At 39.4% G+C, this 25,881-nt stretch overlaps 2 protein-coding genes and 1 long non-coding RNA gene across 8 annotated transcripts in view; 1 reads left to right on the top strand and 2 right to left on the bottom strand.

The window, feature by feature from the left end:
* Window positions 1-633: 633 nt before the first annotated feature.
* LSMEM1 (leucine rich single-pass membrane protein 1) lies at window positions 634-11,644 on the bottom strand. Of its 3 annotated transcripts, XM_070369558.1 has the most exons (5): window positions 11,022-11,639; window positions 10,738-10,850; window positions 7,258-7,389; window positions 5,338-5,466; window positions 634-1,218 (listed from the first exon to the last, which is right to left on the bottom strand). In XM_070369558.1, exons 3-5 carry the CDS (start codon window positions 7,382-7,384, stop codon window positions 1,088-1,090), a joined length of 387 nt encoding a protein of 128 aa, XP_070225659.1. In that variant the 5' UTR covers window positions 7,385-7,389; window positions 10,738-10,850; window positions 11,022-11,639; the 3' UTR covers window positions 634-1,087. The 3 variants fall into 3 exon arrangements, with proteins under 3 accessions (XP_070225659.1, XP_070225660.1, XP_005887492.1); XM_070369559.1 differs by lacking the exon at window positions 10,738-10,850 and having other exon boundaries at window positions 11,022-11,644; XM_005887430.2 differs by having other exon boundaries at window positions 10,738-11,639.
* Window positions 10,141-25,881, top strand: part of LOC138987626 (uncharacterized) — a 19,930-nt gene continuing 4,189 nt past the window's right edge. Inside the window, exon 1 of the long non-coding RNA XR_011464011.1 lies at window positions 10,141-10,288. This is a non-coding gene — a long non-coding RNA (uncharacterized lncRNA). The remainder of the gene's footprint in view (window positions 10,289-25,881) is intronic.
* The window catches only part of IFRD1 (interferon related developmental regulator 1), a 23,504-nt gene continuing 13,146 nt past the window's right edge, over window positions 15,524-25,881 (bottom strand). For 2 of the 4 annotated variants that reach the window (XM_070369555.1, XM_070369556.1), the window contains exons 9-12: window positions 23,160-23,309; window positions 19,070-19,198; window positions 18,523-18,618; window positions 15,524-16,282 (exon numbers count right to left, since the gene is read on the bottom strand). In XM_070369555.1, coding sequence (XP_070225656.1) covers window positions 16,193-16,282; window positions 18,523-18,618; window positions 19,070-19,198; window positions 23,160-23,309 — 465 coding nt within the window. In that variant the 3' untranslated portion in view covers window positions 15,524-16,192. The remainder of the gene's footprint in view (window positions 16,283-18,522; window positions 18,619-19,069; window positions 19,199-23,159; window positions 23,310-25,881) is intronic. The other 2 variants (XM_070369557.1, XM_005887428.3) reach the window with 1 other exon arrangement.

The raw sequence follows: 25,881 nt of genomic DNA, 5'->3' as shown, positions 1-25,881 counted from the left end.
TAAAAATGAATAGGTGAAACATCTTGTGTTTTTTTCATTAATTATTTACTGTCATAAAATGTGTTTTTATGTATGTATATAACTTTAGAGTAAACTCAAATGTTTTTAATGAACCCAAAATGATAGAACAATAATACATTTCACACAACAGACTCACACAATATATAGTAAACATTTTCTAAGATTCGTGCTTTCAAACTCATATTGAAGCATGTCTAATTTCACAAACTCTGTGCCTTACCTTTTGTGCTGAAACAAGTCAGGTTCCAAATATTCCAAATATACAATTTCTCACTGCAATTTAATAAACCTATAACCTATAAACCCAGCAGATTTCTGCACAATTAATCAGCGGGTTACTGAAGGATTTTTTTTCCTGTCGGAAAGTCAAAAAGCTTATATATCTCTATATAACTACGTATCTCCTTTGTTCCCCACTTGAATGTAAACTTCTGTAGAATACAGTGGTTTGCAAAAAGCAACAGCTCAATAAACATTATTTGAACAACTCAGGCTCTCTCTTGTGGTCCCCACCCTACCATATGCACTTAACTACTATCAACAAATACCTGTAGGCAGATAGCTCTGAGTCGATCCATCCCCCATCCCTGAAGAAGTAAGAGTCAAGTATAATCACCTGAGCAGAATCTCTTTTATTGAAAAGAATCATCACCTGATCCCCTTGAATACAAACAATTCAATGAATCCCTTAGGCTTTCCCCGGAGTTCATAAAGATACACGAGGGGCCATGAACTTTACTGGCCACTGTGACCTTATTTTGGTGACAAATCTCCTTTGGTAAAAGAAGCTGCACATGCAGAGCCAAATGCCCTTTCTCGCTTACTGTTGTTTCTGCCCCATGCCTGCCACCCTTGAGCCCATGAAAGCTGAAGGACACTCCCACAAAACGAGCCCCTTTCTGGCAGCTGCCCCTAGCCCCCCTTGCCTTGGGGTTGCTCCCATCCCTGTAATTGAAACTCAGCCTTTCAAGACCCACAAATACCCTTGGTGGTTCTTAATCCCTACACCCTCCCTGGACCGTGAGAAGCTCAGGTGTTAGCAGTTGCTCTTGGACGATTCATTTCTTTAGCTCTGTTCTGAGTCCAGCTGGTTGAGTCGCTTTACGATGATGCTGTTGATTTTCTTAAGATCATCGATGTCCTTTCCTTCAGCTGCTAGTCGTCTTGACACATCTTCCATCTTGTTTTCGGTTTGAACTTAAAAGTGAAAAATAGACAGTGTTATGCTGGTTTCCAGTGTGTTCCATCGTGACTCATCAGAGCCCATGGGGGTGTTCAGCTGGGAGCTGAGAGGCCGTCTTGGCAAATCCTCTGCTCCAATAGCCCATGCAGCCCAGAGGCCCGGGAGAGAAACTGCTGAAGTCTTCTATGAAGTGAATTATTTTTATAACCCTTTTGTGCCAGACTCGACTACCTTTGGCAGCTCTGCTCAGATTTTGGCTGAGAAAGACATTGCATGAACAACCACAGGAAAACTGCCAGTGTCTGATTATCCCCGGAGAAGAGATTGTTATGTTGTCTCATTCTGAGACCCGTTCTCAGCAAAGGTTTTTCCCTCATCATTTGGGAGGTGAGATATTTTGGGTTCCAACCCATAGGTCTCCTGGTTCTAAATTACCAGTCCATAATGAATTATAATAATAATTCTCCCCAGCTACTCTGAGAGCAGAGAGACCATATTTCCAAAATAAATAGAACCCCTGGGTATTGAGTAAGCCGGGGAGTGGAGCACTCTGAGGCCTACCTGGCAGTTAAAATTTCCAAGAAAGGCAGCACAAAATCAGTATTTAATACGTGGACTCCGTATCATTTCCATTTCAGGCAAGTGTTTTCCAGGATAGCTTTCAGGAACTAACGCAGGTGGTGACACAGCACCGAGTTTACCCAGCAACTACTTCGGGGAGGCATCTGAGCTTCAGCCTCCGGCCTTGGGACAAGCTGCTGCCCAGAAGCTGCCTCCCCTCTGTGTCTGAAAATTACGTTTGGATGAACTGTGCTCTAGAACATGGATGTGTTGGTGCAGAGCCAGACAGAAGCAATACCACTCGCTCCTGGAGAAAAGTGTGAAACAACTAAATCCACAGCATGTGACATCCTTTCCCCTCTCTGGAACCTTCTACATGAGTCAAACGCAAAAGGGAGTAGCAGCCATGTTGGATTAAGTCTGTTCCACAATATATTAGCTCCAAATTAAATTCCAAAAGAGAAAAAGGATTCTATATGCAAAAATATTAGAGAAAAATCATATACTGACTTGCATTTTGGAAATTAACAAAAAGTAAAATAAAATACCTTGAGTATTACTAACCTAGCAATTCTCAAACTTACTAGACCATAGAACCCTTTTTTAAATGAAGGCAATACTTAATCACATCCCACAGACCTAATATCTAACACTGCTTGGCCCCTGTAAACCTACAGAGGCAGGTAGGCATCCTGGGTAATCTACCCTTGCTGTCCAGTATTCCTCTTTAGAACAGAGATTGGGACAAAAACACAAGGTCCAATAGTTTAATCAATGTAATCAGTGTAAAATAGCCTATTTCTCTTGCATAAAAATGCCAGATATAAGTTCTCACACTTCAGTTAAAATGATACAAATCTGTACCAAATCCCAGTGAGAGCAGAAAGGTTTCCTCTTCAAAGATGACCACAGGCCAAGTTCATTTACAGGGGCCTGTGCCAACAGGATTGGAGAAGGAAATGGCAACCCACTCCAGTGTTCTTGCCTGGAGAATCCCAGGGACGGGGGAGCCTGGTGGGCTGCCGTCTATGGGGTCGCACAGAGTCGGACACGACTGAAGCGACTTAGCAGCAGCAGCAGTGCCAACAGGACTTCCCTGTTGCTTCAGATGGTAAAGAATCCACCTGCAACGCGGGAGACCTGGGTTTGATCTCTGGGTTGGGAAGATCCCCTGGAGGAGGGCATGGCAACCCACTCCAATGTTCTTGCCTAGAGAATCCCCATGGACAGAGGAGCCTGGCAGGCTACAGTTCATGGGGTCGCAAAGAATCAGACACAACTGAGTCACTAAGCATGCAAGCACGTGCCAACTCTGGTCTTAGGTTGGGCTAAAGTTTATCTGCAAACCACCGGAAGCCTCTTATTATTAATACAAAAGGCAGTGGAGCGCCAGGAGTTCTGGAGGCAGATGGGCCAGAGTATGAATCCCAGTCCTGCCTCGGATTAGCTGAATAAACAGGGAGGGTTAAACTCTGGGCTTTCACCTTTCACCAGCAAAATAGAAATATTAGACACTACCTTGAAGGGTAAAGATTTAAGATAATGAATTTAATGCATCTGGCACAGAGTAATTGTCCAATAAAAAGGCATTCTTTATTCACATCTTCTTTCTGTTTCTTGATATGACTTTGCCCTCAATATAAAACCCTAGAAGCAAACATAAAATAAATCCTATTCATAGAAGAGGGTATAAGATGGTAATAAAGAACATGGTAGTTGATGTCAGGCAGGGGTGTCTCTGAGCCCTGATTAGGCACCCTTGTCTGTGGACTTTCAGCACAGTAATTAATCTCTCTAAGCTTTAGTTTCAGCATTGATAAAACCAGAATAACAACAGGTACCACACAATAGAATTGTTATGAGGTAGTGAGCAGACATGAATGTTTACCATCGTGCCTGGGAGACAGTGAGAACCCAATACATCACATTTTAAATCATTATTACCCTTAGTCTTTTCCCACAAAAGAGAGCAGTCCCTCTGGGCTGCTTCCCTGTATAGCTGCTGCTGCTAAGTCACTTCAGTCGTGTCCGACTCTGTGTGACCCCATAGACGGCAGCCCACCAGGCTCCCCCGTCCCTGGGATTCTCCAGGCAAGAACACTGGAGTGGGTTGCCATTTCCTTCTCCAACGCATGAAAGTAGAAAGTGAAAGTTAAGTCGCTCAGTCGTGTCCAACCCTCAGTGACCCCATGGACTGCAGCCTTCCAGGCTCCTCCATCCACGGGATTTTCCAGGCAAGAGTACTGGAGCCCTGTATAGCAGACATACCTAAAATTTCCCACTAGTTTAACTCAGTCATTTCCCCAGACAGTGAGGCGGGATGATATTTGCAGCATCCACTTTTGAGGTATAACATTTCTGAAGAGTAATCCACACCCTCTTTCCAGCCCAGCAGGTTCAGGGCCAACCCTCCTCCATAGAATAATCAGATCCAAGGGCAGCATTATTGTCAGGATAGTTCACACTGTAGCTTCTAAGTGCAAAAGGGCATTAGCAAGGTGACAGAGAAGCAATTAAATTACATCACCACTTCATGCCAGCTCTGAAACCTAGAACAGAGATAGAGCTTTAAGCTGGATGGGAGATGAAGTTTTGGGGAGGAAAAGGGGTTAGAAGCTGTGAAAGTCATGCCCTCTGCCCACCTCCCATCACCACCACTGCTACCTCCACTAATCCTGAGTGAACTTGAATTAGAGGCATTTCAAACACATGGAATCCACTTCTCATTTAGGCTTTGTGAAGGCTACAAGGCCTGCAGGGCAGAAGAAACGAGTGTGGTGGATGCAGGCAAAAGGGTATCAAGGATGACTCCCTCCTCTCAGGCTCTTCCACTCTTAGTGGGTGCGGGAGAGAACTGAAGTAACTCCAGATGGTGGTCTACAGGGGACTGCTCAGAGAGAACACTGGGGGCTCCCCTGACGGGGCAACACGCATAAGGAGAGGGCAGCACTGAGTGGACAGCACCCCTCCCCAACCCGAGGCAGAGAAGAGAGTGGCACTGAGACTTCGGGGGATCTCTTGGCTGAGGAGCCATGTGGGGAAGCGTGTGCCACCACTCGAAGGTGGATGTGCAGGGCCCAGGACAAGGGCAGGCGAGACACCAGCCCAGACAGTGTCATGCAAGAGACAAGCGATCACCTCACAGCCCAGCCCTGCCTCTGGGCCCTTGCACAAGCCCAGCTGATGCTTCTAACCGATTTCAGAGAAGTGAGGAAAACTGGGAGGGTGACTCAAAGTTACAGGCCAAATTCATGCAGAAACTGTGTCTTGGAATAAGAAAACATAGAATTAACTAGGATAAGCTGCCTACCATTAGCAGCTAGGGACTCTGTGTGAGAAATTAAAGTGGTACAGAAACAATATCCAAGTCTGTGAACTTCTGCCATGGAGGGTTTCTGTGTGCCCCAGTGACCCACTCAGAGCAGCAGGGTGCCCTGGGCATCCGTGCCCTCTCGTCCTCCAGCAGCAGTACTGGGTGCCAGGAAGCACTGCCTGCTTATGGAAGCAAAGCTAAACAACCAGCTGTCAAGTAAGGGCAAAGCAGTGATGAAAAGAGTGTCAATGGTACCTACCTATCAGAAATATCACAAAGGAAACCAGTGCCAGGCTGATAATCAGCACGATGATCAGCCCCACCAAAAACAGACTGTGGCTTTCATTTCCTGAATCAGTGCTGACGTCCTGGAGTTTCTCCTCTAGAGCTGATGTGAAACAAATAACAACAACAACAAAAACAGGACTCCTCAGCATACAGGCTATCAGTGAACTTCACAGTCCCCAGTGTTAGAGATGTAAGATGATACAACATTGTAAATCAACTATATTCCAATAAAATTAAAGAGAAAAAAAAAAAGGTGTGAGTAAGGGATACACCCATTTTCACTCTGATCACTCTGAAAAGAGACTTATGCTTTAGAAATGTCTTTGAACGAGTGCTCTTTGAGAATTTTTCACCTTCTTTTATATTAGTATATTCAAAGAACAAGCCTGGTCAAGCTGTCTCTATAACCCTGGTTTGGAAAATTCTTTGACGATCATGTTAACACTGATGTAGCCGGACATGGATTTTCCTTTTGCATGGGGTGGGGGCGGGGTGGTGTAAAGAAGGATTCGGAGTGACAGAGGCTCTATTGCCCTTTTCCCTAAAGCGACCCAAGAATACAACACAGCTGGCAGCGGGTCACTAACTCTGAGTGAGTCTAAGCATTCTGAGGTATCTCCCAGAAAACTTTATTTCCTATAAAAATAACCAGCTATTCCTACATCTATTACACAACAACATCAAAATGAGCCTGATGTACTTGGTTTCTTAAAGTTGTTTTCAGGATGGACATGCTCTGAAAGCAAGATTCTCTTCAATGCTTTGCGGTTGAACTGAGAATGCAACTAAGCTTGGCTCACCCAAACCATGAACTGCCTGCATTTGGTCGCTGCTTTGTAAGGCCTATTTGCTTAATAACACCCAAATTAAATTGAAAAATAAATATAGAAACTCGGGATCTTGAAGACCCTTGAACTACCTTCTGTATTTTCTCCTACTATGTATCAGCCCCACACCCTCTGCTACTTGATTACGGAGAGATGGGGGCAGAGGTCCCATACTTTTTTATAAAGACATCCTGCCTCACACCCTCCACAGCTTTTCCTTCCTAATCACAGCCAAGGCATAAGCTGGCACTCAAACACCAACCTTTATTAAGACCAACTGTAGTAAAAAATTGGTGAAATTCTGAATGAATGAGAGAAACAAGCATTCAAAAAGGATACAGAAGAGAAATAATAGACATAAAATTGGGACAGTATGAGTTTCGAGTACATGTGAAACATCAACAAGTAGATGTTTATCCCCTGAGTTGGAAGGTCAGCATTTAAACTAGAAAAGATGGGGCTCAAATAACTTGATAGAACTCATTTATAATATTTAGGGGACAAGATACACATGTAGCATTTAGTATTTAGCATATTTTTATTTCATTTTCCCCCTCTTCTTTCTAACGTGTTCATTGAGGAGATCTGTAAATTTAAAAAGATGAAGATGACTTTTCTGCCCAACAGAACATGAATGATCTTTGTTATACTAGATAAAAGTGTGGAACATTTTCTCAGCAATCTGCTATGAAGTCAGACCTGTCCGGAGAGTGGGCACACTCAGTGACCTGGCTGTGGTCACCAGAGGGCACAGAAGCAGCCAAGTGGCATGAATTAGCCTCTGGGAGGCCATCTCACAGCCTCCACTCCTTCCCAGGGAGAGAAACTCCAGAGGAAACTTCTCAGAACTTTTGAAGATTAGAGTTCGAATCCTGCTTAAGAGCCAGGAAAGCCCATAAGCCTGGCAAGTATTCAGAGAGCAAAAGCAAACATTGCCTAATACTAAATTGCAAGTCTAATGCCCACCCCACCCCCACCACACCCACAGGCCCAGCTCAGCGCTGGCTATTTTTAGGTGACCTAGAAGCCAGGACTGGCCGCCAAGCCTGGGAGGGCACACATACGGAATAGCTGCTGTGATCCGGCAGGACAGAGGTTTAGTTTGTTCAGATCATTTATGGAATCCACAACATAAAGCTTTCTATCTTCAGGAATGCTGCGAGAGCCACTGTCCTGGGAAGAACGTTTCATTGTCCCTGGAAGAAAACACTGCCGTTAAACCAGAGAGGCTGGGCGGGGAGCTGGCCTTCATATCACAGCTCACAGGAAGCTGGGTCAGCACATGAAGACCCACCCACACATATGACTGCCAGATGAAGAAGGGCTAGAAAAGTTAGCTTTTCCTTTGGGGGATGACACTGTAACTCTTTTTGCTTTGCTTACCAGGGAGCTCAGAGTCAAGTGTGTGCCACAATTTTAACACTATAATACCCTGCTTATCAGAACATGCTCCTTCCTCCTGCTCAGATTTCTCAATTTTGTCTATATTTTACCTGGGTTTTTTTTTTTTAATTTTGTAATTTATTTTTAAATACTTCATATTCTGGTGAGACTTCTCAAATCCTTTGTGCAAGAAGACTATGTTTAAACACATAAAAAGACAAAATTATGCCAAGCAAGCCTGTGGCCATAAAGATTCTAAAAGAAGAAAATATTGTGAGCTATTCTAATAGAATAGGCTTTTAATACAAAACTATACTTTTTATATTCTCCCTCAATATGCTAGAAGTTCATATCTTAAATGTATTCTTTAGTCATTATACACTGGCTCTGAGACCTCAAGACAAAATCTTAGCAAACTGAGATGATACAGAGAGAAATCCTGAAGCTGTTGGAGGCTAAACTTCAGGACCTCTGAGGTCTCCTCCCCCGAGCTCTCTTAGATTTTGGCCACTTACATAGTAATTCTGAAATTGTGGTTTACATTTAAGGTAATATTCTCTAATGACAGCATAAGTTAGAGCTACACTGAAAAAATCAGAACAGATCGAAAAGTTCTCATTTTAAGTTGTCTCTCTAGCACAACACAGAACTTGTGGCATTTTAATTACATGAAAAGAAGGTTTTAGGAAGACAAATTCCAATTGCTATCAAAGCTTTCTCTTTCACAGTTATCTCTTTTCATAAAATGAGTCTAATAATGATGTGTGATTTTTTGATTGAGAGAGGATTTTAGACATGCTCTCATTTAGCTCCTTGTCTTTCCACAAATGAGGAAACTGAAGTTCAGAAGGTAAATGCCCAAGATCACACGTTAGCTAGGTGCCGAGCTGGAAGCAGGCCTCTGGCTTCTGAGATCACTGCCCCTTCCCTGTGTGACCTTTCTTCTCCACCACCTTCCCTAATCCTTTGTGAAGACTCAGCTCAAACATCACCTCCAACCTGTCTTTCCTTTGTCCCCTTGCTGGATGCTGTACATTCTTCCATCATAACATCTGTACTACTTCATCACATTTATTTGCTTACTTCTTTGATTTCCTCAACTGAGCACTCTGTAGGCTAAGTACCCATTCTATTCTTCAAATGTCCAGTGCCAAGTTTAGAAGCCAATACCTAAAATATTTTATCTAGGATTTAAATCTCACTATTTCCAAAAGAATTTGAAGCTGTTAATAATAAGAACACTAACATAAAACTGAGGTTAAAATCCTCATATCCATCCGAACTTTAGTAAAAGCAATGCAATAAGCTTCATGTCTGCCTATATATGGCAACACACTATTGACTTCCTCTTAACATTTTAAAAATTTCGTTTAATACCCAGCTACCGAATAAAGAGAAATATGATTAGAGTTAGGAGAAACAAAACTCAGAAATGGTAAATGGTAATCAGTCATTTAATAAACAGATTCTAAAAACATTAAAACTCATCGATTTCCTAGCAATACCTAAAAACCTATTAGTACTTGTAAAAAAACATGCCACCAGAACCCTAGCTAAGAAAAGCAGTGAGCTTGTAAAGTTATGGACTAGTTAATTTTTACAGTCTAAAACTAAAAGGGCATTTCAGTTACTCTGAAATTTTAATTAACAAGAACAACTAACTCCCTGAATATTTTAGATAAGATACTACTGAAGCACTTTAGATATACTGAATTCCAAATATACTTCATGGAGCATTCTGAAGGGAATGACTCTGAGTGACCAGAAATTTTAAAAAAGACAGCAAGACAGCATATAGAGCAGAAGGACCTAAGAGATCAATCAAATCTTATTCTTTCATAGATAAAACCAAAAGTGTTGACTGATGCATGGTTACAAATTTCTAAACTACTCTTTTAAAAAGGTTTTATATTTTATCATCACTTTACACTTTGCTATCCCAAACACTAATATTGAATGAAGCATAAAGGTTGTGTCACATCACAGGATCATCATTTAAACACGGCTTCTATTTTAGGCTTGGTAGCTGACACGTGCTTCATTTTTGGATCTGACTTGCCATCCTTGAGCCTTAGCTTCCCCTTTAGGAATGTAACTGCCATGCTTAAATCTCATACTGAGGCTTAATCAGCATTTACAAAGTAGAAGACTAGCTAGAAAATCATAGCCACAAAAACTGACTTAAGAGCCATGCAGCTAATAAAATCTTCAAATTACTAGCCTTGCTGTCAACTTAAGTAATTCAATGCAACATCAAATCCAAAATCACTAAGATAAAAAAAAAACTTAGAATGAAAAGTGCTCTGAAAGGAATAATCATTTGGGTAAAGTCACAATGTAAATACTATAGATACTATTTCAGTGCATTTTTAAATTAAGTGCAACATTCAAAAGGCAAATAAAGAGCCAGTGAGAAAACCAAGTTGGGGGGTGGTTCGTGGCCGGTAAGAGTCAGCAAATGACCCTATGAGTAAATGGATACAAGATCACATGGCCCTCAGACCAGGACCCACAGCTGTTTGACACCCAGTTGTTGCTATCTTTGGCATTCCCGATGAAGGTCATCTGAGAACAACCAGCAGGGCTGGAAAAGCCAGAGTGTTACTAAATTCTGCCCTTCTCTAACTTAACCCTCCTTCTTGACTGTGCTGTGCAAATCTGCAAAGCTGCACCCGTTTCCCAGAACCTTATTAATACCTTGAGCACAAACATGTAAGTAATTTCAGTTTTTCTCCAATTTAGATCAATGCTAACAGCTGGTTCTTTTTGTCTTTTAAGAATTCTTTAACTGTCTACTAATAAACATTCTGACCAATGTAATTGTTTATGAAAGTTTGCTTTGCTCTTTACTTTTTTCCAAAGGTGCTTGGTATCATACCACAGAAATAACTCACATGGGTATTGCTTGCTACAAAATCAGAATTGTTATAATAGAGCTTAATTCAAAGCTAATAGAAGCTTTATTGAGTGAGTCATGGTAATATGTTCTTTAATTCCATTTCAGAGTCAGTGCCTCTTCACATTCAGCAAGTAATTTTTAAAATCAAGTCTAACTCATATCTATCACAAGTTAGAAAAGCACACAGCACATGCAACAAGACATCTCAACCTCAAGAATCAGAATTCAGTCTCTTGAGAGTAACAGCATGCAAATTACTTACAAAAACCTTGAGCTTTGACTGCTGGGTTGCCAGGGAGGGAAAATATTCAGAAGCAACTATACGACTTTCTAGAAATTCTGTAGTTCTTTGCCTTCTTCAGCACAGGGGTGCTCCTAGAAGGCCCATAAACCCCAGCGTGAAACTGTTGGTCTATATCCAGTGTTAATTTAGCCAAGCAGTTAAGATTCCAAATATTGATTTTTTCCGATAATGTCTAAGGTTTAAATAAATATATTACTGAAACTATCCTTTAAAAAGAAAAAAAGAGAAAAAAAAAACCCTACCATGCCTTGATTTAATTGGTAACTGATGAGGTTCTTACTGGACCGAGATTTATGTCCTTATTTGGCTGATATGGAACCTGACACAGCTCCTGCATTCTGTCATGGGGAGTTCAGATGTATAAATATGGGGAAGCAGGCTGGAGCTGCCACTGACAGCTAACCACACAAGACTCCAGACCAATCAGAGGACGACAGTCAACAGGAAGAGAATAAGGTTGTGACAAGTCTAACCAGGATGAGAGCAGGTCAGAGGACTCCAGGGCTTCCAGCAGCTACAAAAGGGGATGGTGCATGGGAGATTACATGGCTACTGACCCACTGTCCCCACTGCCGGTGGTAGAAGCACTTCATCTCATCAACTTTTCTGTTTTCAAAGGCTTTATTCTGTGAGTTTTTAACACATCCTCCTTTCTCAGGAATGTCAGCCTCTGATGTGGTTCCCTCTCACATGTCAAGAAGCATGTGCCCTCTCGTACAGAAAAGCAGCTGTGGTGAGACAATCCCACAGGCCCACCACCCCAGACTGACTAGCCTGGCAGGATATTAATGATTAAGTGGTAAACAGATACGTAACCCTTTATAATCCTACTCTCTACTGCCATGACTAGACAGACATTACTTTGCCAACAAAGGTCTGTCTAATCAAAGCTATGGTTTTTCCGGCAGTCCTGTATGGATGCAAGAGATGAACCATAAAGAACGCTGAGCACCAAGGAATTGATGCTTTTGAACTGTGGTGTTGGAGGAGACTCTTCAGAGTCCCTTGGACTGCAAGATCAAGCCACTCAATCCTAAAGGAAATCAGTCCTGAATATTCATTGGAAGGACTGATGCTGAAGCCAAAGCTCCAATACTTTGGCCACTTGATGTGAAGAACTGACTCACTGGAAAAGACCATGATGCTGGGAAAGTTTGAAGGCAGGAGGAGAAGGGGACAACAGAGGATGAGATGGTTGAATGGCATCACTGACTCAATGTACATTAGTTTGAGCAAGCTCCAGGAGTTGGCGATGGACAGGAAAGCCTCCTGTGCTGCAGTTCATGGGGTCGCAAAGAGCTGGACACAACTGAGCAACTGAACTAACTGAACTGAGACAGACATTAATTCAGCCTTGAGCACATTAATTAGAAAATGTCTGCTCTACAAAATTATAGACCTCACTCTCCTTTTAAAAGGAATGTCACCTTTTAAAGTTTCGTCTATAACTGAGGACCAATTCATAAAGAAAGACTATAACTAGTAACTTTTTTCTCCAAAGCACATAATGCATTAAAACTTATGCAAAATTTCTTCAAAAAATAAGAATGTTTGCTATTTTAATCATCATGTTCAGCCTTAATCTCCCAACTACGTGATCTGTTTTAAACTATCTATTCTTTAAAGAAAAAAAAAAGCCTCATTTTGAACACTGCTGCTGCTGCTAAGTCACTTCAGTCGTGTCTGACTCTGTGCGACCCATAGATGGCAGCCCACTAGGCTCCTCTGTCCCTGGGATTCTCCAGGCAAGAACACTGGAGTGGGTTGTCATTTCCTTCTCCAATGCATGAAAGTGAAAAGTGAAGGGGGAGTTGCTCAGTCATGCCCGACTCTTAGCGACCCCATGGACTGCAGCCTACCAGGCTCCTCTGTCCATGGCATTTTCCAGGCAAGAGTACTGGAGTGAGGTGCCATTGCCTTCTCCGTATGAACACTGACTATGTGTTTTTCTCTCTCCTGTAAACCTAACCCTTGAAGTATGAGTCACCCCCTTTTGCCCTCAAGGATGAGGAAAATGGAAATTAACAGTTCCTCACACCAAAGTCTGGATTCAACCATATTTTACACCAGAGAGGGGGATGAGGTTTTTTTATGCTGTGTGACCAGGTAGACTTCTGGAGAACCACTTAAGAGCAAAGCAAGACAATCTACTTCATTTTATCGGCTATGTATCTAAAAGGTCACATCCTGAAGAGTTTTGAGTCACAAGAAGAAAACAGGTATTTTCACAAGAACTGATCAATTGGGGGGTATTTTCAACTATTTCTGGGTTTTTCTTTCAAATATTATATCTCATTCCCAGGAAATTAAAGCATATGCTATCAAAGACTTGTCAAAGATGCCAACTGATTCAAAATGAATGACTAAACCTCAAAGAACTTACTAGGCAGGGACCATTTTAAATTCCTGAAAGCCAGCAAGGTTAACCAGTATCAAGGAATAAACTGGTCTATCATACACCATTCTTACTGCTCTGAAGAAAACTCAAGCACTTTCACATTGAATCCCCTGTTATCCTGCCTAGCAACTACCCATCAATTTCATGAAAAGGCACCCATCTATAAATTTAATACCTGCTTACCTCTTCTTCCTCCCAAAACTCCAGTAAAAAAGGCAGAATAAAAGTTATAGAGCCATAATAATAAACATAGGAGGTAACAATACTGAGCAAGATTTCAGCAAATGTATTGAATATAGGAAGGAGAGAGTAATTGGTACGTACCTTAGCAGACAGTCACAGGACCATCACTGCTGAGTAAGTGATGGATCCTACAGAATTCAAGCAGGCTCAGGAACTGAAGGCAACAGTGAAGCACACAGCTAAATACAGGCAGGTAGTTTCATGTTAGCTAAAAATATAATGCAACAGCAAGATTTGAAAACTGTTACAATCTCTCCCAGAAAGAAAACGAAGTAAGGCCAGAGGCTCCATCCAGCAACTCTAACATTTCATGGGAGTTCCAGATCATGGACAATGTACATGCGTCTATGTGGAGGATGGGAGGGTAGTGTCAAAACTTAGTATTTCCCAGATCGCCAGTCTACCAAAACACAGTACCAAACATTTTTACAGCAGAGACAGAGATTCAAAGAACAAAACAAAACAAAATAAATCAGAAAGTGAAACTGCATCAGACATTGTGGCAACACTTTTAATTAGAGTAGAGCAATGCCTTCAAAATCCCAAGTTTGGTTTTCTACCTAGAATTTTATATACCAAGCCAAAGTACCTGTTAGACACATAAAGTTTCAACATAATCAACTTCCCATACACTCATTCCCAGAAGTTTCACTCATTCCACTTTAACAGGGAAGTAATCTAATAGCGAAGACATGGGGTCCAGGAGATGTGGAATCCAACTTGAGTGGAAAACAGATCCCAGGATGGAGTCTCAAGCAACAGCTGTACACTCAGATGAGAGAAAGTAGTCTAGACTGAAACAACAAAGAATTCAATACCCTTTTGGGCTTTGACCATGTGACAAAGCGATTAAAGAGTTTTACAAACTTACTGGAACTGTTCTGGAAGAGTTAAATGATGTGTGTATAAAACCAAGACAAGATGTCCTATGAGAATGGTAACGTAAGCACAGGAAACCATCCAGTTCAGAAATGAATAGAAAATAAGGTGACTATAATGTAAACAATGATGCTGATTTAGCAAAAAAGAAAAAAGGGGTTGGGGGAGAGAAGTAAAAAGGCAGAAATCCTTACCTATCAAATAAAGAAATAGCTGTATAAGCATTTTACTTAGAAATCTGAAACCAAAGTGCTAGGAAAAAACTAAAGGCTGAAATGAAATCCTGAGAAATGAGAAAGGAAGGAGCAGGGAACTAACTTGCTTATAAGCACTGATGTACTACTAAAACTATATATATACACCCCTGGTACTCAGTGCTATCAAGAATCCGCCTGCAATGCAGGAGACCAGGGTTCATTTCCTGGGTTGGGATGATCTCCTGAGAAGGAAATGAATGGCATCTCACTCCAGTATTCTTGCCCGGGAAATCCCATGGACAGAGGAGCCTGGCAGGCTACAGTCCACTGGGTCGCCAAGAGTCAGACACAACTAGTGACTACACCACCCCCATACATTGCTTTAATAAAAATTCATTAATATCCTAAAATATGTATATAGTAAATTGAAAATTTAGAAAAAATACTACTTACAATCTCTTCTCCATGGTCCTAAACTACTTGGAATATAACGAGGAGACAACATGCAACCCCAGGTTTGAGATTCCAAGTTTGTTTTCTATTGCATTATATCTGAGGGCTGGAACTCACCCTCCCAGCAGCAGTAACAGCTCCATGAGGCAGCGAATAGGGGGCGTATCAGACCTTCCAGGAGGGGTTGAAGATGTGGCAGAGGAAGACTAGTTTAGAAAAAATACCTGTGGATTTTGATCCTTATTTTCATGCTTCTTCCACCCCTCTTATTACTGTGTACCCCATGTGCAATGTCATTTTAACATAAAGTTTTATAATAAAAAATCCTAGTGCATTGTCAAAATGCCTACCACTTTCCCATAAAGTAAAAAAAAAAGCACCTCATGGGGCAACCAAGAAACAATGATCTTAAAAGTAGCTGGAATGTCAACGATATACGGCTACATTTTTTTCATTTACTTTCATGTTTCCAAATATACAAGAGGAAGTTCTGTTTTACTCTCCCTACCCCACTTTATCATTTTGAACTCTATACATAAACTCATAAATGTTTCTTCTATTAGAAAAGAAGCACTTTTAGTGTGAAAAGATCTTTATTTCAAAATAAAGAGCACAAGGTCTTACACAGCAGATAAAATTAGTGTTACTGCCCTCAGTGGTCAAGGTTAGCAACTTTTCTGGCTTATATTAATTCATCATGAACAACGGATGGACTGACTGGCCTGTAAGTGCAGCTGTATGGTCGCATGGTATAATTCCTTTTGTCGATCCTAGTGACAAAATTATTAGGTTCCACTTAAAATTGAAAATAACAGCAGCTTTTCCAGATCTAGCTCCCAAAATTGTATCCTGAACTCATCTGTGTAAGATCTTAAGTTAAAAACTTTGTGTATCTATATCATTATAATCAGTATTTCTGACAATCACAGCATAAGAAATTTAACTTTGGCTAACAGTTTTTCTCATCATGAAATCAAGTGAAATACCTTATGTTTGCTTTTTTCATAAATAGAAAATGACCAAACATTACAAACACTTTATGTTTAGTGATTATATATACAAAGAATATTTAATAAACAGGACTTACCATCTGCAATACTATATACATTAAATTATAATATAACCCCTACTACAAAAGCTATCTGTTGACCAAGATAAAAACTGTCTCTAGAGATTAAATACATTAGAAATTACAAAAAAAAAAAAAAGGGAAATTAGAAAGTGGTCTTCAAATGCTAAAAATCTAGAAGAATTCTCCAACATCTGCTCTCTTATCACGACATTTGCTTCGAGCTTTTGTTCGAGCTTTGAAGGCTGCAGAATTATATAAATGCTGAAATGGAAAAGAGGAAAATATGTGTGAGCCAATAAAGTTTTAGATATTCTTATAAAGTAAGAAAAAAGATTATGTGACTATAATGTAAACAATGATGCTGATTTAGCAAAAAAAAAAAAAAAAAAAAGGGTGGGGGGAGAAGTAAAAAGGCAGAAATCCTTACCTATCAAATAAAGAAATAGCTGTATAAGCATTTTACTTAGAAATTTGAAACCAAAGTGCTAGGAAAACTAAAGGCTGAAATGAAATCCTGAGAAATGAGAAAGGAAGGAGCAGGGAACTAACTTGCTTATAAGCACTGAAGTACTACTAAAACTATATATATACATCCCTGGTGCCTCAGTGCTATCAAGAATCTGCCTGCAATGCAGGAGACCAGGGTTCATTTCCTGGGTTGGGATGATCTCCTGAGAAGGAAATGAATGGCATCTCACTCCAGTATTCTTGCCTGGGAAATCCCATGGACAGAGGAGCCTGGCAGGCTACAGTCCGTGGGGTTGCCACAGACTGAAAGGAGAGAAATGAACTAATTTGACTTTAGATATACTTTATATGTTTAAAAGACACAAAGAATGAGGGAGATGATTAACACATGACGATTCTGTATGAAAAAAATAACCAAACGTAAAATGTCAAGAAAATTTTTTAAATAATAAAACCAATGTTGTCAAATATGTGTTTAATAGCTACAGGCATTCATTCAACACTGAAAATAATTAAAAATAAAAGAATAATTTTGGAAGGTAATTTGGCAATACATCTCAAAAATCATAATCAAGCTCTATCGTTCCATGCAAGGACTTTATCCAAGAAATAATCCAAAAGAGAAATAAATGTAAAAATATTAGTATTTATTAGAAAGTTTTAAAATGCCCAACAATCAATTATATGTCCATCAAAGTGATTAAATATAAAGATTTTATAAACATACAATAAAACAATTCACATCCACTAGGATGGCTATAACTTAAAAGGAAAATTAAAAACAAAAAAAGGTAACAGTAAGGATGTCAAAATTTGAACTCTCATATTGCTAGTGGGAAGGTAAAATGCACTGCAGTCATTGTAGAAAACAGTTTGGTGGTTCCTTAAAAAGTTAACAGAATTACACATGACTGAGCAACTCTGCTCCTAGAAGAACTGAAAACAGGTGCACTAATAAAAACTTGTAAGTTTATGTTCAAAAAAAGCACGATTTAAAAGGATCAAAAGTGGAAACAAGCCAAATGTCCACAAACTAACAAAGAGATAAACATGTGGTGTATCCATACAATGGAGGATTATTCAGCCACAAAAAGGACTGAAGTACTGACCACCCTACAACATGGATGAACCTTGGCAACAACATGCTAAGTGGAAAAAAAAGTCACAAAAGGTCACGTTATATGGCTCTCTGTCTGTGAAATACCCACAACAGGTAAATCCATAGAGAAAGAATGCACATTAGTGATTGCTTATCAGCAGCTGGGGGGAAAGAAGAGGTGAACAGACAGTGAATATTTAATGAACCTCAGTTTCCTTTTGGAGGTGACGAAAATGTTTGGAACCTAGATAGTGGTGATGGTTGTGCAACACTGTAAGTGTATTCAATACCACTGAACTGTACACTATATTTTATGTTATGTGAATTTTACCTTAGTAAAAATAATAATAAGGATTTTTGAAATGTTATGAAATTCTCCAGGCAAGAATACTGGAGTGGGTAGCCATTCCCTTCTCCAAGGGATCTTCCCCTCCCAAGGACTGAATGCAGGTCTCCTGCATTGCAGACAGATTCTTTATTGCTGAGCCATTGGGGAAGCCAAATAATATTAATCACTATTTAATGTTATAAACTCTCTAAGCACATTTGTTCTTCTCATCTGTAAAATGAATCTGGTACTAAGTTTAGGCTCAGTCATCAGATACGAAAGAAGTGAAAGACATCAGATATGAAAGACAAAAATACTTTTGTCAATATTTATCCTTAAATATATAAACTTCACAGAACAAAGGGAAATAAAAAATGAAAATAGTTTCTATGTTAACAGGATTATGGATAAAAATTTCTCTTCTTAACCCTCCATACTCTAAATGGACTAAAGTTTCTTCTATACTTACTAGTCCAGCTTTGTCTGAAACACCATGGAGAACTAAATAGTTTACAAACATAGCTAAATGCCTATCACCGGGCAGAATCAAAGCTTTGTCTCCACTTCTGTGCATTCAGTTCTCTTGAAAACAAAAACCAAACCTACCCTTTCAAATCGAGAAATCTTCATTGTCTTCAATGCAGCAGCATCAAGCATCACTGGGGGTCCAAGTTCAAATACATTGCGAAGGAATTCATTTGACTGAAATAAAAGAGGCAATAAGGCTCAGTATTAAACATCAGTTTTCTTTTTTTTTACTACATAAACTGAATTCTGGTTAACAGAAGTTATGTGGAGTTTATAAATATGAATGTACATCACTTATTTTCTTTCTGTTTGTCATAAGACCAAACTGTTTTCCAATGCCCTGAATTCAAGAAAGCTATGTCAAACTAGTTGCTTTCCTACAAAGATGTCAATAGTGCTCCAACAGTCAAGGAGATGCCCCACCAAGCTTACACTATACAAAAACAAAAAGGACAGTTTCATATGTATTCACCTCAACTTTCAAAAATAAATTTGCTATTGTGCATAACATATACTGGAAACAGTCTGTATATTCAAACTAATTTCAAAAGCAGTGAAGTGAGGTAGATTCAAAACTACTCTCTAATTTAAAAGCAAACACACAGAAAGGATGTCACCCACTCACCTGTAAGTGGTACTGCATTCCTGATCCAAGAATCTCCTTAAAGGTGTCATATGTATGTTTTTTGACCCAGCAATCAATATACATCCTTTCAGGACCAAATTTAACAGTTTCTGTTGGAAAATCCCGTTCCTGGTCAATAGAAGAATAAAAATTTTAAGAGGAACCAAAATGATCTAAAGAGATCCTACATAAACACAATTTCTAAATACACATATACATGTTGGAATGAATAGTATGCTTTAAACCAATACCTCCATCCTTGAAATATGAATAGACTAGAAAGTGGAAGTACTATCCTACATAAAGAGTGCAGAACTTGTCTAGCTGCCGTAGACATGGCAAAACTACCTTGTTGTGAATGTTTTTTCATTTCAAAAGCACTCAACAAACTTGCTGGAAAAGTCAGATGCGTGTACTGGTTTAGGATTGGGGTAGGGAGGGTTATAGGACAAGTCAGAAAGACAAGATGCCCCCACAAGACAGTGCTGAAATTAGGGAAGCAGAAATCTAGGAAAGGAAGTAAAGACAAATGGTGTTAACTAACAGACCAACCAAAAAGGAGGAGAAGCAACTAGAGGGTTCAGAGGGCCTTTGAAGATTCTTATTTAGAAAATGAGATAACATTTATGATTTCAGAAATGGAAGAAATGGAATAATTTTGCCAGAAGACAATTTCTAAAGTATAACCATGGGGCAAGAAGAGGTAGTGGTGGAAGTGAAATGGAAACAGGAACAAATACAGAATAGGGTTTTCCAAATGAGCAGAGAAGAAATCCAGAATACTGACAGAACTTGAGACAAAAACAAACTAGCTGCTCTATATTTTAATAAATCATGAGTAAGGAAGAGTAACCCACGTGGTGCAGTGGTAGAGAACCCACCTGCCAATGCAGGAGACTCAAGAGACATGGTTTCCACCCCTACTGCGAAGAGCCCCTGGAAGAAATGGCAACCCACTCCAGTATCCTTGCCTGGGAAATTCTACGGACAGAATCTAGAGGGCTACAGTCCATGGGTCAGACATGACTGAGTGACTTGAGTACACAACACACCCAGGAAGGGAGGAAGTGATTTCCACAGAGACAGGAGAAACAAAGCGATGGGATCTGACTGGGCAGGACCTATCCAATTGCCTTCCCCACGTCTATTTAGTCCCCACCTCTCTCAGCAGACACAGGATCTTATGTAATAAAAAAAAATGTGAATGCTAGATTCACATGGATATGCCACTCCCTGGCTTGTGACTTTGGCAAGTAATTTAACCTGTTTGGGTCTGTTCCCTTGCCTGTAAAAGCTATCTATACGTCTACCACATAGAATTATTAGAGGTATAAGCATGTTTTGTGAAGCATATACAGTGCTTGGGCTGTTACAACAGCTCAAAACAACAACAACAAAACAGTATGATTCTATTATTTCAGCATTTCTTATTTCAGAAAACAGAGACACCAGGAAAGAACTCCCTATAAACTCATGTGTATCCTTACCTATTCGTCTCTCTTAAATCAGACAGGCCCTCCTCCCCAGTTCAAGACTAATCATTATTCTTTCAACGCCTCATACCACAAATCTTTCATTTTATTTTCAAAGGCTCCTTTCTCCATTGATTCCTTTCCCCATAAACTGTCTCTAGCATTTAAAACAGCAAACCCTCCTACAATCCAGTAATCAGCTCTCTTCTTCCCATCACAGCCATGTTTTTTAAGTCAAGACACACTATCTCCACTTTTTCACCTCCCATTCACTTTTCAATCCACTTCAGTCTGGTTTTTCTCCCATCATTCTACTGAAGCTGGTCTTATAAAGGTCACTGTGGTGTTGGGAGAAGACTCTTGAGAGTCCCTTGGACTGCAAGGAGATCCAACCAGTCCATCCTAAAGGAGATCAGTCCTGGGTGTTCATTGGAAGGACTGATGCTGAAGCTGAGACTCCAATACTTTGGCCATCTGATGCAAAGAGCTGACTCATTGGAAAAGACCCTGATGCTGGGAAATATTGAGGACAGAAGAAGGGGACAACAGAGGATGAGATGGTTGGATGGCATCACCGACTCAATGGACATGAGTTTGAGTGAACTTCAGGAGATGGTGATGGACAGGGAGGCCTTGTGTGCTGCGGTTCATGGGGTCGCAAAGAGTCAGACATGACTGAGTGACTGAACTGAACTGAATGACCTCCTAAGTAATAAATCTCATTGACACTTTCCATTCCCTCTCTGGACCTACCCGCAGTGTTTGGCCCTCAAAGACAGCACAGTGCAGTGCGTCCAGACTCCAGCTTTGCTACTTCCTGTTTTTTAACTATTCCTCTGGTCCCCATTTTTCCTTAAAAAGATAATTGTACTGTTTAAGACCTACACTGGGACCAAAACAACAAAACTGTATGTCAAAGTACCAACATATCAAATGTTTACCAATTTAATACACGAACTTCAAAATGGGTTTTGGATGAAAAGAAATGGCGTGGCAAAACAACCACACCCCAAATGGACCATTCTCTATAGCAACTGAACAAGATCCAACAAGGAAGCAGAGTCCCTCAAAGAAAGCTGGGTTTCAATATAAGAAAAGAGACAAGATCACTGAGCAAGGCTCTGACACATGCAGGTAGACTGAAGCTGAGCTGCAGGAATAGGGAACCAATCAAAGGGCAAAGAAGGAACAGAAATTCTGAGACGAAGAAGAGAGGGTGGGAAAGGCCTGGGAGGGAGATCACCAGAGGACAGAATATGAGTCAAATGCAGGGCTTTCCTTTCCATTGATAGAAGAGGGGGTTGGGGGGCAGAGGGAGGAGACAAGAGGCCTGTTAAAACTGGTTCACATTGAGATTTCACATGTATCTTTCTCAGGAGAGTCAGTACTTTCTACCATGACCAGCCTGGGATGAGGGACCTGTCAACAGGGTCTGTGGGATCCTACCGGCCTTAAAATCTGTTACCCAGAGAGGACCCAAAAAGACAGAAAATCTGAAATCAGTTATAATCCAGAAAATCTACGACATGCCATTATTTTATCTTTTGGAGGCTACAGGATCTAAATACAGGAATAGTTTATTTCTAAATTCCACTCAAGAAAATCACTTATTTGGGGATTTTTACCACACTGATTGTAAGACCAACAAGATGCTTAGTATGTATGTATGTCTGTTCGAGTCAGGGTTTTTTTTTTCCCCTCATTTTGTTTTTTAAATAACATCCTGAGTAAACATAAAGTATTATCTGAGTTAACATAAATTATTATTATAAAGCAATTAGTATTAACATTAACCAAAAATTTAGATCACAGAGGACCTGTATACTAATTTATACCCTAGGTTTTACTTTTTTTAATGTAAATTAAAATGAAGAGAGTAGTTCTTAAGCAGACTACATAAGAATCACTGGAACACTTGAAAATTGGATCTGAGTGGGGCTTTAGTATTTTAAGTTCCCATTCTAAAATTTCATACACGTTACACTGAATGACTCTTTACTAATATTCTTGAAAGAAATTCCCTATTAACATTTATCGAAGAAACTTATCCTTAACCATGCACTATAAGCCCTAAAGGTTTCTAAATCAATTTATTTGCCAGGTAGGCTAAAGCAGGTTAGAGGTCTACAGAAAGGATTCAAGCATCAGAAAATGATATGCTGGGTTTTGTTATTTCGGCTTTCAGCACCTAGCTTTCCCAAGAAGCTCACAAAGGTCTCTGCTTAAAGGTACTAAAGGATAGGCAATAATTTACTATTTACAAAAATAATTCATTATTCATACAATACTAAGTATCTATGTACTAATGATAAGCACCAGGTCTTGAATGATGGCAAGTACGCCAAAGTGAAGTACATTTCTATCACTATGAATCTTTTTTATCTTTTTCAACATCAACAAAAGGAAAAAAAAAACCTTTATAACATCAGAATTAATTTTTCCTTTGTTTAAAAAGAAAATTTTTTCATTTTTGTTGTTAAAAACCTGCTCAGTCTTAAAATGAGTAAATGATTTAGCTCAAAGGTGAAGTTCAATCAGCAAAATCACCCAACTGACAAGTCTGGCTTAAAACAATCTAATTTCAAAAGAATTAATTATTAAAGCATTAAGAAGCCTACCTCCACCGCCCTCAGGATGTCTCTGAACACTGACCGCTGCTTTCTCTTGTCTACCTTGGCCCGGTGCTTATTTCCATCTGTAGCCAAAGTCCTAAGCATCTGAGTTAAAGACTCCATGTCTTCATAAAAAAAGTCCTGGTCAGAAAAATACTTTATTAACAGGCAAAAATTTAATCCAGAAATACTGTCTACAAGATGATACACTACTACCAAATAATGAACATTCCTCTTCTAAGTATATCCAGATACACTCAACCAACACTTACTGTGTTCCAACTGTATTCAAGACGTTACTGGGACTTCCAAGTTCAGTGACAGTCAGATACACATAAATCAATATAGTTTCTACCCTCTGGTTCCCCAGACCCCAAGGCATGTATTCCCAGAACTCCAAATTTCTTTATACCAAAAGAGCAAAGCTATTAGTAATGCTTTTTAAAGCTCCTAATTTCTAATTTACTGGCCACATTTCAAATAAGCAACCAAGTATTTACATCAGGTGCACAACTCAAGTGATTAAATTATTTCAGAAAGAAAAATATTTTAATCCCTTTTGGAGGGAAGCCACAAAATATATTACTATTTGCTATGATCTTAAGTTGACTATAGGCTTCTTTATTACAGTTTAAATGGCTATACTTTTAAGAAGTCTATTTTGGGTGTTTTTCGTCTCTAATTAAATTTTACAACCACATTAAAAACTAAGCAATGATTCAGAATTATTTAGTTGACCAAAACTAAAGCAGACAGAAGGTGAGACATCTCCAGCTCTAGTTATTAACCTTCTTTGCATTAGTGGTAACAATCATTTAACTTATTCTATTAAAACAAGAAAACTCTTATTTCGGGCATTCTTCACATAGTACTGTATATATTTATTAATTGTTCCATGTCAAAAGGTACAGATGTAATTTCTGTTAATGCCTAAAATGAAAAATATTATTACACTCATGGAAAATAAGCTTGAAATCAACACAGATATTCTTTTAAGTACACAAGTATTTTCTTATTATCAGTATTTTAGAGATTGTATATTCTTAACTGTTCTAATGAATGTTTTCTTTCATCTTCTAATTCAACTTCCTATGGCTGAATTAGCTGGAAATGACACCTGTTAACAAAACTTTCATCTAGAAAAATGGTTACCAAAACTGAAAAGTTATTATTAAAACAGTTCAATGTTATGTTGATGTCTGTATTTATATTTCACTAAATTTGATTCCATCATAACAAAATAAGAATTGTTTTACTTGTAGAAATAAGTACATTTTAGGGACTAACAGTTTCCTACTTATTTCACTGGCTATTAGTTCTTTTGTACTATTCTCAAAAAAAAAAAAAAAGTATGGAAGATTTAAACATATATATGGGAGAATACACCAAAAATTAACCAGACTATGCATTACTGTAATTTGTTCTAAGAACTGGGAATCACTGCCAGTGGTTCTCAAGAATCTTATCTCCCAGCAGACATTTTTTTAATCAGAGGAATCTGATATAAAAAGGGGATAGTTAATACCATCCACATCTCATAAGTTTATGGAAAGGCCTAAGTAACATATATTTATATATTCTAAAAATACATAAAACACAGTACATAAATATCCATTATGCTATAGTTCTTTTATGATACAGCCTGTTTCAGTATAACAATTTAAATGCTTCAAACAGGTCTAAAGATAATTATTTCATTCCAAAATAACAGCTGTGATAAGTTAAATGGTTTCAAAAGTTGAGTGGAATTAAAATGAAATGAAACCACAGAAAACTTTGAGTTCAAGTACACAAGATGAGATGCTGATGGTCACAAAAATCATGCCCTACACTAGTATTTTCTATATAGTAGTCCCCAGAGCACTGATTGTAAACCAAATGAAATAAGCTGTACTAAGTGTTAAGAAATAAACATAGGGAAGCCTAACATTAAAACAGAGTTTGATCCCGCCCCACTTCACTGCAAAGCGCTGATTACTATTTCCAGAATGGTTTTATCTGACTACTCAACTACAAAGACTTTTATTCTTTCACTCCCGCTAATTGAGGCAGAATGTCTTTGTCAGGGTATGGAGACATTTTTACATGAGCCGGTTATCCTATAAAAATCAAGAAGTGAAAAGCATGTGATTTAAGGTCTGGGAAATGTGTTTTGAGTCCTCAGATTTTATTTCCACTGTGTCTCTGTCCTGAAGCACTGCCCCTGTCAGCTTAGGTGGAAGATGGAACAGGGAGAATTAGGGACAGTCTGAGAATACTGTATTTTGGTACAATTTCCTGAATTAGTTTATCACGTGGCCCTAAGACCTATAATTTAACCCACCAAATAGTCCTTCTCTTAGTTTAAGTTGCACTAGAGAGTGCCAAAAAGGCTACTACTAGAGTCGGACACGACTGAAGCGACTTAGCAGCAGCAGCAGCAGCAGCAGCAGACTACTAGCAAGGGGGAGGTGATATGCAATTCAGCTAACAGTGCAGGAATAGCTACCACTTACACTGTACTTGGCACATGTTCCAACAACTCATGGAATGGCTACCCACTCCAGGATTCTTGCCAGGAAAATCCCAAGAACAGAGGAGCCTGGCGGGCTCCATGCAGTCCCATGCATACAGTCCAAGCTGTGGGACGTGACTGAGTGACACTTCCATGCACACTGTACTTGGCACCTGTTCCAACAACTTGTGAGGTATTAACTATTACCACCTCCACTTTAAAGGTAAGAACAGG

This window comes from Bos mutus, chromosome 4, assembly GCF_027580195.1.
Source record: "Bos mutus isolate GX-2022 chromosome 4, NWIPB_WYAK_1.1, whole genome shotgun sequence".
Lineage (NCBI taxonomy): Eukaryota > Metazoa > Chordata > Mammalia > Artiodactyla > Bovidae > Bos > Bos mutus.
This window is presented reverse-complemented; position numbering and strand designations above follow the sequence as displayed.

Bases quoted from the DNA above. Each gene is read 5' to 3' on its own strand.
- LSMEM1 (XM_070369559.1), bottom strand. From the start codon at position 7,384: ATGAAACGTTCTTCCCAGGACAGTGGCTCTCGCAGCATTCCTGAAGAT. The intron at 5,467-7,257 runs GTATGTGTGCCC...GTTTCACATCAG, and splicing joins CGGATCACAGCAGCTATTCC to CTCTAGAGGAGAAACTCCAG. The intron at 1,219-5,337 runs GTAGGTACCATT...TTCACTTTTAAG, and splicing joins CTTTGTGATATTTCTGATAG to TTCAAACCGAAAACAAGATG.